Genomic DNA, 15,874 nt, shown 5'->3' on the forward strand with positions numbered 1-15,874 from the left:
ACTTTCCCTAGTCACAAGGAAATATGGAAGTCCAGACCAATATTAGATTCCAAGCAAATCACACTGTGTTTAGCATCCCCTTCCTTCTCTAGTTTCCAACATTTATATACACATGAAATTAGGTTAAAATGAATAGCAGTGACAGTCATGAAGGGGAAAAAATATCTCAGAAAGATGACTTGCACTCTTAGAGTGTGAGTGTAAGAAGTGAGGGTCATTCACATTGCCTTGGTTGAGAGGTTCACAGAGTGATTAATAAATGAGCCTCAAATCTTTTTCAGGAGATGCCAAAGCCACCTCCATTGCTCCATTAATCTGGGTCTTCAAAAGACCCAGATTAATCACTCTGGTTAATCACTCTAATTCTCAGTTCCCTAGGAGTAGTTCTAATTGGATAATACAGTAGGGAGAGGGCTATCAAGATTAGAACTCTTGCCTTCCAATTTTCCAGTCTTGTCCTATCTATTCAACAAATTATGCTGCCTTTCAAAACAAATTCAATTATTAAAAATTGTTATGACCTCTCTTGCCTAGATTTCATATAATGCCTAATAGGAAGAAAGACAAAAAGGCCAAAAGGAGGCACCCTTAGGTCACATGAATCAGCATGAAGTTTCAATTATTGTTTAATTAATGTTTATTATTAATATTAATTTATCTACTCTAACCTAAAATAAAGTCTAGATGCCAGATCTACCATCCACTTGTTTTAAAACATTCTGGGGTATTTTGGCATTAATGCTTAATGATGGTCAATGCATCCTGTATTTTTAGAACTAGTAGTCTTAATTTATTTAAATCCACTGATTAAATGAGCACATATATTAAGGAAGGCACTATTCTTAGAAGTGTGGGAAATATGAAGAAGTATAAGCCAGAGCCCCCGCCCATTCACAATCTAGTTGGGAAGAGAAGATAGAAATTAATGACTATAAAGGTAATTAACAAAATAAATAATCAACAAAGTAAATAGTGATATATGATATAAGGCAGTACATGATTAATTTTAAGAATGATTGTTATAGACAATAAGTATTTCAAATTCTTCATATTCATTTTTAAGGTCAGGAGGCATTTATAGATCTCTAATTCAAGTTGGAAATACAGATTTAGGAGCTCACATATCTGCCTTCAAATTATTCCCCCACCTCTATGAAAATCGCATTGCGAAGCAGAAATGGCCACTTTGCAGACATAATCATCAGATTTTCTAAGAAGTCAAGCACTCAAAAGGACCAATGAGCAAACTAGCATTGCATCTTTGAAGATGAAGGCCCCACATCCAACTTAAAGAACTTGAAGATGATGACATTAAGAAGTTTGCTCTGCCAGTATTCTTCCTTCAGTTCAATTCATCCAATATTTATTGAGAATATGCTTTGCACAAGGCTTTGTTCTAGGTACAAAGAGCCCATGGAATGCTTAAGTTGGAAGAATTGATTTAGCAATGATTTAGTCCAACTCTTAGATGGAACATGAGCTCCCTCTCTGACATCCCCCCAAAATGACACACTAGGCTTTTCATGAAGACCTTCAGGGGTGGAAAATTCACTCTCAGGGAAGCCCCATCCTATTTCTAGATAACTCTAATTGTTAGAAAGTTTGTCATGACAACCAGAAATCTGCCTCTCTATAAATTCCACCCATTCATTCTAACCTTCCCATTAGGAGCCAAGTTTGAATCTAATCTTTCAATTCTGCGTGAAAACTCTCCAAATATTTGAAGGTTTTAATAATGTTTCCCCCAAGTCTTCTCTTCTCCAGATGAAACTTTCCAAGTCCTTTCAAGTAATCCTCCCATAGTAAAATTTAAACTCCTTCTACTGTCTCAATAGACCCTCCAGATGGACTCTGTATCCCTCCTAAGATGGAATGCCCTTAACTTCTCTCATTCTGGACTCTATATTTCTGATAATGTATCCTAATACTGCATTAGCATTGTCGAGCTACCTCATCGTCCTGTCAACTCAGTGAGTTTGCAGTTTACTACAAATCCCTACCCTTTTTATTTAAAATAAAAGTCTTATTTTTATTGATGCCTACTGTTTTTAATATTAAATTCACTTCTGGATGTATTTCCTCCTCCTCCTCTCTCTAGAGCACCATCCCTTGTAACAAGGATTTAAAAAACAAAGAGTGAAGCAAAAGATGTCAGCAAAATGTCAGTAATCAACTGTATCAGACATTGTTAGCAATATTCTAGAACTATAGTTCCCCACCCCTGCAGTGGAAGAAAGGGAGATGGATTTTCTTAGTTCTTTCCTTGGGCAAAGCTTGGCCATCATTGCACAGTATTCAGTTTCATGGTTTTTGTTGTTGTTTATTGTTCACTATGTTGTAGTCATTTTGTGCATTGTTTTCCTAGTTCTGCTTACAACACTCTGTCAGACCATCCAAGTCTTCCTGCGCCTCTCACTATTTTTTATTGATGATTTCTTATGGCAAAGTAATATTCTGTTACATTAGCATACCATGATTTGCCTAGCCATTCTCCATCAGTAGTCACCTATTTTGATTCAGGTCCTTCACAGTCTCAAAAAAAGGCTGTTATGAATATTTTGGTGAATATAGGGAACTTTCTGTCTTGGACCTCCTTGGGTAGATGGGCTATATGCCTTTTTCATATGAACTTTGAAGTAATTTCTCCCTCATCCTACACTTTACCATGGATTTTTTTAGCTCAAGTATAGAAGTTCACATTCTTAATAGTTAACACAATAATTAATAGCTAATAATATTTGACACTTACTAGTAAACACTATATAACACTGAGATTTTTAAAGTGTTTTCTACAAATCAGCTCAGTAAAGTGAGAAATACATTATTATCCCCATCTGGCCTATGAAGAAACTGAGGCTCAGATAAATTAAAAGATTTACCCCTGTTTACCATGTCTAGGAAATGTCTGAAGTGGTATATGTATTTTCTCCTCTGTCCAATCCCCTCCATTTACAGGTGAGGAAATTAAGGCAAGAGAAGTCAAGTGACTTGGTCAGGTTCACATGCCTAGCAAGCATCTGAGGTGAGATTTCAACCCAGGTCTTCCTGATTCCAAGTCTAACCTTGTATCCACACTGCACTGTGCTTACTGTCTGGACTTAAAGGGTAACTCATTAAGTCATACTAATACTGTAAGTGTAGGGCAGCTAGGTGGCCCAATGGATAGAGTGCTGGTTTTGGAGTCAGGAAAACATCTTCCTAAGTTCAAATCTGGCCTCTGACACTCACTAGCTGTGTGACCCTGGGCAAGCCATTTAACCCTGTTTGCCTCAGTTTCTTCATCTGTAAAATGAGCTGAAGAAGAGAATGGCAAATTACTCCAGTATCTTTGACAAGAAAAAAAACCCGAATGGGGTCAAGAAGAGTTGGACATAACTGAAAAATGATGGAACAACAAACAACAACCCACTTTAATGTGGGTTTATTAGATAACTTTCCTCAGATTCTAACAGAATAGCTGTACAGCTGGAGAGCACTTGGGGAGAGGAAGCATTAGAAAGTAGGAAAATGGTGGGGTCTAGAAAGGTGGGGTCACAAAGACTAACTTTGCTGATTTAACCATTTTTCTGAGGGCCAGCCTTACTCACTGTTGGAATAGCTGCTTTTTCCCTACCCCATTTTTCTCACTTAAAATAGGGGAATAGAAAACGTGGGTTAATGGATGGTTATGCAGTTTGTCTCTATACTACAACTGGGTAGTGGATAGTAATAAAATGATAACAACCCACACGTATATGGCTCTTTAAAGTCTGAAAAGCACAAAGGTGCTAGAATTATCTCAATTTTACAAATACAAAAATTGATATCCAAGGAAGTTAAGACATTTGTGCAGGGTGGTAAATAGTAGGATCCCATCTTGGGTCCAGGCAATGGTGATCATTTTTTAAAGAAAATACATTTATAAGAACTTTAGTCCCTAATGCTCTTTCCTAACCCATCTTAAAATTTTGAAATTAATCTTTCCTTAAAGTAAAACAAAATGCCTGAATATCTTTTACTTATTCTTCTTTTGTATCATAGCTGAAACCCTACTGAATTTTCAGCTTTCAAGTATAGTTTTGATTCACAGTCCTTTTTCTTCTTTTGGCATAGAACAGAGCTTGATGCATTCTTAATGGGTACTCATCTTGAAAAGCATGGCAGCCTAAAAGTGCCACTTCTATCTAAGGTGTAAAATATGCATATTTAATTTGGAACATGAAAGCAGGCTGAGCAGAGAGTAGTTCATAAGTAACAATGCTCCCTGGGGCCCAGGTAACTTAACGTACATGTCAAGTTATTGAGAATAAATACATCAATAGTAATTGTACAACTGTTCACTTAAAAAAATTCTGACTTATGAGTGTTTGTGCTTGCCATGGAAATCCCTAATTCACACGATAGGCACACCAAGACATATTGAGTCTGTCGTACTTGAAAAATAAGCATGTTCTTACACCCTATTCAAAGAAGTCTACTGTAGTTTTCAATAAAATTGCAAGTGTATTACATTTAACGCTCCCCCCCCCAACCCCTTGGGCAACTCTTGTGTTGTTGCTAGAGGAAAAACACTCTAGAGGTGGTTACTGCTATTTATCAGAAATCAACTTTTGGCTTCATGCTTGGACTGGGTTTCCCTTTGTCTCTATCCCTATTGACAATCAATGCAGAGCTCTAAAATGTATTTCGTACTATGTTATAAGTAATCTAGTCCTTTGAAAGAAAAAATAGTTGGATAGCTATATCAATGTTTGAACAGGGTCATATTTACTTCCTTCAAAAATATACTTAGAAGAAATGCTTAATGAATCCAACAATCAATAACATATTTTGTAAATAAATGCCTTCTATGTACCAGTTGGCAGGCAGTGGGATACAAAGATAAAAATAATACAATCCCTGCCCTCAAGGACCTTACATTCTATAGGGAGGGATAATGTAAAAATATGTTAATAAAACATCTTCCTAAAAAATACATAAATAGAACAACTTGAGACTTCAGTGGCCTCCATATGACCTTGAGTGCCATTACCAGAGTGTTGATTGTTTAGGGTGACTGTGACTACAGCATAATCAGATATTCATGGGATGTAATTGCTATGCTTGCTGAGAAATTGCTCCTGGTAAAGCAGGACCAAGGTTTCAGGACCTCTGCCCTCAAAGGGCTATGTAGATGGGTGGCAGCAAATCAGAATGCCCAGATCTGTCAGATCTATCTGGTTCTATGTCAGTCATGTGCACCCAACAAATAAGGTGCCCAACACAGTGAAACCTCACTAATTTGGAATTTGAGGTCATTCTAACAGGGCTGGGCTAAAATTGGCCTCTGCACAGTCCATGAAGCAAATGTGAACAAAATCATGGTGAAGGGAGAGAGAGGAAATGCATAACTTACTCTAGAGAACAATCTGTTTTCAAACACTTTAACAGCATCCGTTTTCCTGCAAACAACCAAGGGGCTGATTGAATCAGGCTGCGTGAGACCATGATTTTGTTACCATTTTTTTGAATTACTGGCATGTCTGTATATACGAAAACATATACATAGTGTACTTTTATGATATTCAGTGATCTCAATTTTCCATGAATTTAATAAATGAAGTCTTGCTGGAGTTTCTAAAGCTTAATGTTTTCACTATACAGGGAAGCTTGGGGGGGTGGGGGTGGGGGAAGGAGTGTTTTTGTTTTTGCCAATGCAATCACCTTACAGGAGTCTGCTCTAAACGTTTGTTCCAAACCTATGAGGTGCATTTTGAAATTGAAGAAATTTTTCCTCCCCTGTAATTTCATTTTGATTTGGGGGATCAGAAAAATGATGGCTTAGAAAGGAGGTGGAGATGGGAAGGGGCAGTGAAGTAACCAGTCAGTTTGGTGAAATAGTAGGTTAAACTGTCATCATTTGACATCATTTAGACCAAATGACTGACTGGCTAATTTTCTTTTCTAACTGGTTGTGTCGCCACTCTGTAGATATAGCCAGCATCCAATATTAAACTGAACTGGTTCCTCTACCTGACATGATGTTTTTCTCCCCTTCTATAATAAATGAATGCAGAGAGATGACATGTTTATGTTTGTAACAACCTCTATTCCAGATTTATAGACCACACACCTTTGGTTGCAGGGTAGCAGTGACAATTTCTTCAGTTGAGAGAAATCGTTATATACCTAGTACCTACTCACAGAAGGCACTTAGTAAGTGTGGAGTGAATAAATTTAATCATTAAGTAACATTTTCGCCACACTAAAGAGAGCCAGTCTTAGAATTTGCTTACACAAAGTTCTAGTACCAATCCAGAAAACCTTAAGACTGTTTTTGAAGACTTTGCTTTGGTTTGATGATGGGCCTTGAGTTTTTTGTTGCTGTTGGTGTTGTTTTGGATTTTGTTTTGTTTTCTGACCAGAGAAAAGAGGTCACTTTCAGTTCAAAGATAAGGATAGGCTTAGGTGACATTCCAGAATGCTGTGGGCCCTTCTGGGATACCCTGTTTATTTTGCCCACCTGATAAATTCAGAAAAAGTACCGTCATTTAACATTTACCAACCAGTTGGCTCTAGGAAAGGACATTTCTAATGTCGTCCAGTCCAACTCTTGAATATAGTAACCATTACTGGATAAAACTATAGAGTCATTGGATACCTTGGGGTTAGGACTGGTTGATTGATAGAGGGTTTTTATTTACTACACTACTAGATAGTTTTCAATTTTAAGCTCCTTAGTAACAGGAATTTTGCTATTTCTCTTCTTTCTATTTACCATGAAATGAATGAATGAAAAAGTATTTATTAACGACTTATAATATGCCAGGCACTGTGTTAAGTACTAGAGCTACAAATACAAGAGCAAGACAGTCCTTGCCCTCAAAGAACTTATATTCTAATAGAGGAAAACTACATATGAGGGTGGTGGCCAGGGAGTGGTGTTTGGGTGTTGGAAATCACAGGGATTCTAAGTAGAATCATAGGAATGGTGGTGTTGACCTGATTACTGAGCAAGAAGTGGAAGGTGGAGAGGAGGAATGTGTACTCACACATTAGAAATGAAGAAAGATGGCTAAGATGCACCATGGTGGATCTGAGACCAGGCTAAATGTAGTGCCACAATCAGGGGCAGCATGGTGGAAAGAATACAGCAGTGGCAAACACAATATCTTATACACCTTAAGTGCTTAATAATTGCTTATTGGATTGAATTATGGTTCCTGAAAGAGAAAAACAAGTTATCTCCTGTCTCAGAGGAATTTTTTGCAATAATAATTTGCATTTGTAAGTTACTGCTCTTTCATTCACCCTTAAGTCTTAGGAAAGAGAAAGGTTGGATGGGGGTAAGAGGAAGGGAAGAAGGATGTCACTATAGAAAGAACTCCCAGGATAGCATGTGTTAACCGAATTAACCAGAATTTCTGAGTAACTGGCATCTTCCATTCTCTCAAATTCCGAATTAGAAACCTATTTGTTGTATGCATTCTGAAACAACTACATTACATCCTAGAATAGTAAAAATATAGTGAAATGCTCTTTCAGTTCTGGGGCAGGCTCCAGTTTCTGCTGATAAGAAATGTTTTAAATAGTAAGGAATGGAAAGGCTAATCCTTACCATGAACCGAATAGCAGTATTGATACCCAAATGGGCTTCCTGTTTGTTTGATTTAGTAAAATTCTCCTTCTGCTTTTATGCACAGTGACCTAAAAAGATATATTACACCCAAGAGTGCCTTTGAAATTGTTTGTTTAAATTAAGTTTCATTTGGATTTAATCTTAACCAAATCTTTAGAGAGCCAGGCAGACCCTCCGTAATGAAATGCTGTGTGTTTGAACCAATGAAAGATGTTGCCCAACTGTAAGGATTCCTCTTTAAATGAGTGGGCTTTATAATGTTACACTTGGGTGGCACAAGCAGAGTGCTAGATGATTAGTTTATGGTCTAGATCATTGTATTTTTATTACACTCATAAAATCTGTGTTTCTCCTCATTTTCGTAATGGCTTCAATGAGCTTCTATACCTTCTGAAGGCACATTAAATTGTTATGTGATGAAAGTACCGATTTAGTGGAACTAGTTTTAAAGCCTGGGTAGCTCAAAGTAAGACACATGTTTTGAATTCTTATCTTATTGTTGGATTTGCAAGAAGGAAATGGGACTGAGTGTAATTCACATTTATTTGTGGACTTTTTCCTTAAATACTTCGCTGGCTTACATTAAATTCCAATCTAAATGATACACAATGAGGTGCCTTAAGGATATTGACTGTTTATATCACATGGGAGTATAAATCAATATTAAAGGAGGAAAATATTATGCATGTGTCTGATTTATAAAATATAATTTAAAGGGGAGGGCTTAATAGAATGAGCAATGAAGAGAAATCATTTGTATTTGAGAATTATTTTGTAGCTTTAAAAAACGGGGGGGAGGGAGGATCTAATTGGATTATCATCTCTGTGCATTTAAAAGAAATAGGGGGCCCTTTTGGTTTACTAAATTTACATCTAAATGTAGTTGCTTATAAATATTTCTCTGAAGTTAATGTAACCCTTTGTTTAAAAAAAGGCCAGATTCCTTTTCATTCTGTAATTTAATATGCTAATAAAAGTCAGCAAATATAACATCAGTATACCCATAATAATAATGGTCTTTAGTGATTATGCTGTTGTTAAGTATTAATTCCTAGGCGGGCGTTCACACAGTTGTAAGCTGTGTTTGGAAAGCATTTCCATAGGGCCATTTTTGCTTGTTTTGGCCTTTCATTTTACAGACATTTCTTTGATGTGTTTTGGTACTTATGTTCCCCATAGGTGGCTATCCCAAATTGTTAAATGCATTCATTAAGACTATTTCCTTCCTTATGGACTTGCTGTAGTTTGGACAGCAGCTTATTATGTTTTGGTATGGCCAAGAGGACATACAATTTTTTAATGCTGTTTTCTAAGTGTTGTCTTCTTTTCAAAGAAACAGCTTGGGAACAAGCCTCAGATTGTCCAGAAATGTTATGATTCTTTGCAGATCAACCCAGCCAACTGCTTTCAAGATATGGAAAATCTCAACAACCCAAAACTAGGCGTGTCAAATGTTTGTTTGTTTTATATTGAGAAGGCAGCAGGCTCCTCTGCTCCATGCCACATCAGCTACCATGCTGTATATTTTATGCAGCGTTATAGAAAGTTTCCTTCCCAGATCAAAAGTTGGAAAGCCAAACAGCTGAACATAGAACAGAGTTGTTGTTTTTTTAAAGCATGGAATGAATTCATTGGAAATTTTTTAATATCTCATGGAAGCATGCAAAATATGGTCCCATTTTATTCAGAGATTTGAAAGCAGCTGCAGAGTAAAAGTGTCTAATGAAAATGAAATAAATTTCCTGTGAATGGAATAAATTTTGATTGTGTCTCTGAGTGCAGTAATTATACGTGTCACGCGGTAATTAGGCAGTCACAGTGTGGCCACGGTGTCTTTCTTTGTCTGCAGATGGTCTGGGAGAACGGCTGCGTTGTTATTGTCATGCTGACACCCCTCACGGAAAACGGAGTCAAGCAGTGCTACCACTATTGGCCAGATGAAGGGTCCAACCTTTACCACATCTACGAGGTACTTAAGTCAAATAGATCTGGTTGTAAAGTTGACAGTCAATGTGCGGTTTCATCCTGAGCCAAATATTACTTAATCTACTTTGACCTAAGCTGGGACCCACCATAAACTTGCATTTGGAAAGGATGCAAGCAGCCCTCCTCCAAAGGGTATCAAGGAGAATACCAAGATCCCTCGAGTTCCTCTTGGAGTAAAAGCAACTGGAAGGAAGAAGAGGAATAAAATATTCCTCGGTTTGGGAACTTCACTTCTTCCTGTCATCAGGATATAAATGATAAGCATTTTCTAGGAATTTTCATAATATAAATAGAGATCCAAGCTCTTAAAATAGCTGTATTGTATAAAGCTCTGTAAATGAAGTCTTTGATAATATGTCTTTTTCATTGCTAAATTTTGACAAATACAAATGCTGGACAGAAAAAAAAGCAAAAATATTTACCTCTACAGGGTAGTCCATTTAAACAAGCCCCATGGAGTATGGCTTTAAAATAGTCCCATTTAAAAGGGGAGCCCTGCTATTATTCTAATGATTTATTGATTTCTCCAGCCTGGTAAAGTAGTCTTAACACTGTGCTGTTTAGGGTTTTGCATATGTATTATTATGACTTTTATATTTGGAGAGAAACTACAGCCATTCATCCCATTTCAGGTTTCTTATACCCATTTAGGGTGGCCTAAGTAATATTAAACATATAAAGAAAGGAATAAACTCATCCCTCTGCTACAGTTTTCTATTAAAGGCCAAAACAACCAAGTTCCACAATAGTGTCTCAGTTAGAACTATGCACACCAGAGGGCATGCTTTTAGGGTTGAACTCAGAGGATGAGCAATTAATTGTCTATAGTGGTAGGGTTATTGCCTTAAATTTGAGGGATACTAGCCCATTGTCTGGATGTGGGTTTCCTCACCTATAAAATGAGGGGATTGGATTAGGTAATCTCCTAGTTGATTTCCAGCTCTAACATTCCATAAATCTATTGTACTAATATTTATGCAACTAGTTAACCTTTATCTAGGGGTCTTCTTGTGAAAGTTCTTATTTTTAGGGTTTACTAGCTCTAAATCAAGGTTCATTTCATTCTATTTAAGATGAAACCCAACTTTACATAGAATAGTTTGACCAGACCTGTTTATGTTATTTTTGTTGGCCAACCACTTGGTGATATTTCTTCAAGGCTTCTATCACAGAAACTGTAAAGGCAACATTCAGACATAATTTTGAATAGTAACCAATTTTTTTGCCCCAATTGATTTTTTATATGATGCTTCAGTGACATGTACCAGTGTTCTAACTGGTCAGGGAAGAAGACAGGATCAGCCTGATGTTTGCTCTATAGGTTAAAAAATTCATACTTGATATATGTACCTTCCTCCCCATACCTGCAAACCTCCAATTAAATGTTATTGAATTGTGCTTTAGGTTTATGATGCCTTTTACCCTCTTTCTTTCTTTTCTTCTCTAAATTATAATTTCTATCCAGGTAAATCTGGTGTCTGAACATATCTGGTGTGAGGATTTCCTTGTGAGAAGCTTTTATTTGAAAAATCTTCAAACCAATGAAACCCGGACTGTAACCCAGTTCCATTTCCTTAGTTGGTATGACCAGGGAGTTCCTTCTTCTACAAGATCACTTCTGGATTTCCGCAGGTACAACAAAGTACATAATAACACATTAAGGGATCTATAGTCTAGTCAATGGTTAAAAAGAGTAACATTTGCAATAATTACTTTATGCAAGATTCCTCAGTGGGTATGTGGTCATCAGTTCTAAGTGTTACTGGTTACTCACTCTTATCTATGTCTCTCTTTCATTTCTGATAACATAAGGTCCATTTCTTTTTAGTCTATATGTTACCAAGCTAGTTGGATATTACTATGAGAATTATAAATGAATTAAAAATATGAGATCAGGTGCAAGTTCTAAGCTACTCATTCCTGGGTGAAAGAAGATGCAAATTCCAAATAAGTCTAGTCAGCATGGAATAGTGTCTATTTTTAAAAAAAACAACAACACTGGCTTGAAAATGACAGTTTGAAAAAATTACTCAGCCTTTTGCCCATCCTCAGGGCTTTGATAATTACCCAGTGAAAGAGGGAGACTCTTTTGAATATTTATTAACTGAATTGTCTGACGACTCACTTTGTACTAAAATGCAAAGATTGACAAGGAAAACAAAATCTCTGACTGAAACGTTGATTCAAAGCATATTTGGCACATCATCCATAGCTCTTGCTTGGTATTGGCTACTATATAGTAATAAGTGGATAGGAATAGGTAACCTGAAAGTTGTGCATAGTTTCAGCAGAGCCCTGAGGTATGTAGGATCTTGCCTCCATTTCAATCAAATTTATCTACACATTTTAAAGGAATATTAAAGATTACAAATAAAAATTGAAAGTAAGGAATTGAAGAATTAAGATTGAGTTGCATTCATTGTATGTCTACATAGTATAATCTGGATATAAATAGTTGTTTATCCTAGATTCTACAATAGCCTGGGTCAGGGGAAGGTGGAAAGATCAGGTATTTTAGTAAAGATAGACTTTCAGCCTTAACTTTGATTTTCCTGAAATTTGTAAGTTCTAGACTTGTATTATAAGTATGATGTACTTGATTTTGCTTATTGTTCTATTTAAGAAAGAAAAAATGTGACATACTGCCTTGGATCAAATAGCATGTGAATGAGAGAAAAAGAGAATTAAATTTGGTACTGCACATATATTACACATTCAAAGCCAACTCTGCTGCTCTGTTACCTTATTTATACATCCAAATTGTGTATCATAGGTCAAGAATACTGAATGCATGGTAAAAAGGAAAACCTGTTAGCATGTATCAACAATTGCTACTTTTCCTATCTTAATTTCTTGGCCATTGATGGCTTTTCTTGATGTAAATTCATTGTATTGTAGGAGGAACTATTACTAAGACATGCTATTTAAAATCTTATCTAGAGTAAGTTTTTTGGGATGGAGTCCTCAAAAAACGTACTCGATGGACATATTGCTGTATCTCAATAAAGATGGCTACTCATCTTAATATCAATGTCTTAATGTGCATTCAGTGTATGTGTATATATATGCATATGGGTGTATGTTTATACATTCATATACATATATGAAATTGAGCATATACATAACCAACCCTCAATTTTTAATATGTCATTATTGAGAAAAGTTAGATTCCCGAAATTCCCTTGCCCCAGAGTCTATGGAGATATAGTACTAAGAAGTTGCCTTTGTTTTGATTTTTTATCAAAAACAACCACCATAACCAAAAACAGCAACAAAAATTCTAGAACCCATAGCTTTGCAAGTTTCATTTGGAAATCAAGCTTGTATTTCTTTACTTATTTAGTGAATTGTGTTTCAGATAATTATGGATTTCCCAGATTAGGCTGAATATTGACCTAAATGCTCATATTCTAAGAATGTACCCCACTTAAGCATGAGATGCTGAGATGATTTTTTTTATAAGCACACAAATTACAGAGTTGGAAGAGGTGAGGCTGCTTCTGAAAACACTGGTCAGTTGAATGTTACTAGAATCCTAATTTCATCTTGAACAATAGACCAACCATTCTAGCTCTGAACTAGCTTGTTAGTCATGCACTGATATGTGTAATTAAATATTTCTCTGAGCCCAGAGGGAGCACATTTACACTTTAAAGAGAAACTGCTAAGCTAAAAGATAATTAGCATCACATGTGAGGGCTTTGCTTAAAATATATATATTATGCTATCACTTCTTGCTGTGTGCAATGACATCTACTAACCCTGCTCACTTTAAAAATGGACAAATTCTTATTTTGCCAGCTAATTAGCGGTTGCCGGTGTCATTTTTGTGATGTTGCAGCTAGTAATATGAGCCCAGTTGCATAGTCACAAAAGTGATCATTGGAAACTGTGACTCTGCTGCAGGGACAATGTGGGAAACCCCTTTTCTGAGCCTCTAACGACCTCTGACCTTTGCTTGCTGATGGTTTGCATGATGATTTCTTTTCCACTCAATGACCCCATGGGTTGGTTTGTATCACTAATCATTCTTCCTCAGTTAATTCCTCCTGTGTATAGATCTCAATATAAAAATTATCATTTTTTTCTTAATGTTTGGGACCTTCTGCTTATGGATGAATTTTCCGTTTATTCTAGTAGTGTAAACTTGGGATGGAATGGGATACTTGAATATTGCTTATTTATCTTCATAACTTATCAGTAGACTATATATCATAGGTCAACTGGATGAAAAACCTTATGTTGGAATACGTGATAATCTGCTTTTGAGGTTTTCCTTTGTGCTTTTTTCAAGCTGTGATAAGTATTTGGATCTCTTGTAAATAAAATGCTAAGAAAATAATGCCACGTGGTATTTACACAACATGTCTCTTTGGCTGTTTGTGAGTTGTTGGTTTTTTCTTTTCCCCCAAATAGGGTTAGAGGAGGTTTTCCTTAAAATTGCACTAAAGCCTTTCTAAACTCTGCAGAGGCAGCCAGTCACAACATGCTTAGAGACAACAGCATTTTAAACATGCCATAGAATGAAGAAAGGAATTACGGGAGTGCAAAAGCAAGTCACAGACATATTTAGCTAGTAATTAGCTTTTTAACAACATTACTAAGTGAGGGAGGCTGTCTTGTTAAAGAACTCCCAAGGAAGAGGGAAAGGGGCTGACCAACTGTAAATTGGACACTGTGATACTGTTGTGTCTGATGGCTGCTTACATTTTAATTGTGTCCTACACATTTTGGTGAAGGGTGGATATTTATTCTATTTATCTCTTTTTAATTGTGCCTTTGTTGAGCATTCTTGGCACCATCTGAAAAATGGAATAAGACCTGGCCATTTACCAGTATGTCTACAGATAAACATTTAGTTTTCCTTCCACAAAACATAGATGAGGCTGTCAAACATGAAATATCACAAGATGTTGGAATGCAGAGCTGAGGTGGTGACCCTGATCATGTTAAAAGATTCAGTTACTCAGAAATATATGGCAAAAGCTTTCATTTGTGGTTGAAAACCCCTTAAAAGTAAAACAACTCTAGAATGATTTAACAGTAAGCATGCTTGATTCTGCTGAAAGAGAATAATACCACCATCACCAAAAAGAAATTCTAAATGACTTTATACATTTTAGCCTATATAGTAGGCTGGGCCCAGCAGCCTTCCCACTTCAGAAGCCATTCTGGTAGTTTAGAATCTATTTATCAGAAGTAGAACTCACGATGCCCTACTAACCTGAGTGAGGGAAAAAGAGAGAAAGACTTTAGAAGTGGGTCCACTTTCCTCAGTCCATTTTATACTCAAAGAGCCAAGTACTTTTATGGTATTCTTGCACAAGAGTACTATTGACTTCAATAAGTGTTCATTTCTTGCTTATCATCTTTTCTCCCAAATCCCAAATATAAATGCAAATTTAAAAAAAATCTCCTGGTAGTATAGTGGTAGTGAGAGAGCTTAACCATTAAGGTACTTGGTAACTTGTGTCCTAAGCCTTTAATTTCCTTATCACTGCCACTTTCTGTGATCTCTAAGTACGTATATATTACATATTTTCACATTTTTGGTGTGGAATGAGCACCGAATAGGGAACTAACCTCAGATCCAATGGTCACAGTGGGGTACAGGTGTCTGGTTAATGCTCACATTCAGGTTTTCCCACTATACATTATCTTTTCTCAAAATGTCTGTTGTTCTAAAGTTCTTCCACTTACTACTATGCAGCTTGGGGAATGTAGGCCTCTCACACTGAACATTGATATATGCGACAATGCCACTGGCATCCAAGCTCCATGTATGATGCTACCAAAATATATGGTGAATTCAGTAGAAATAGATCAGTTAATCTGTTGAAAAGAAAAATCAAAGTCCCCTATTCCTTTCTTTTAAAGTCCTGAAGATAAAACAACTGATTGAATTTTTGCTTTTTTGATGTATTATTTTGGTGTTTGTAGATACAGCCTCTGAAAAGAAAAAGTAAAGTCTTTTCATTTTGTCTTTAAGGGAAATTTTCCCATGTTACTGTCCCCTTCTCCCCAATTTTACTTCCTATCATAGATAAAAGAATGCTACACATATCAGATTAGGAATGAATTTCTTTCTTCCAAAAAACCTAGACTCTTATTTTCTCCTTTGAAAATACCCTTCTGAATAATTTGATTTGCTTTTTAGCTATCCCATAGCTTGTCTGCTGAAAGAAACAAAATGTTAGAGGGTCCTTTACAAGGAATATAAATCACGCTCCTATTTGGGTCAGGAGGGACAGGGATTGTTAAAAAATTCTGATACATGTTTATTGTTTATCT

The 15,874-nt window shown here is 36.3% G+C and overlaps 1 protein-coding gene across 1 annotated transcript in view; it reads left to right on the forward strand.

The window, feature by feature from the left end:
• Positions 1-15,874, forward strand: part of LOC118850913 (receptor-type tyrosine-protein phosphatase N2-like) — a 180,221-nt gene that overhangs the window by 125,318 nt on the left and 39,029 nt on the right. Inside the window, exons 7-8 of the mRNA XM_036760537.1 lie at positions 9,447-9,566; positions 11,049-11,215. Of these exons, the coding sequence (XP_036616432.1) occupies positions 9,447-9,566; positions 11,049-11,215 (287 nt within the window). The remainder of the gene's footprint in view (positions 1-9,446; positions 9,567-11,048; positions 11,216-15,874) is intronic.

This window comes from Trichosurus vulpecula, chromosome 5 (genome assembly GCF_011100635.1).
Source record: "Trichosurus vulpecula isolate mTriVul1 chromosome 5, mTriVul1.pri, whole genome shotgun sequence".
Taxonomy (NCBI): Eukaryota; Metazoa; Chordata; class Mammalia; order Diprotodontia; family Phalangeridae; genus Trichosurus; species Trichosurus vulpecula.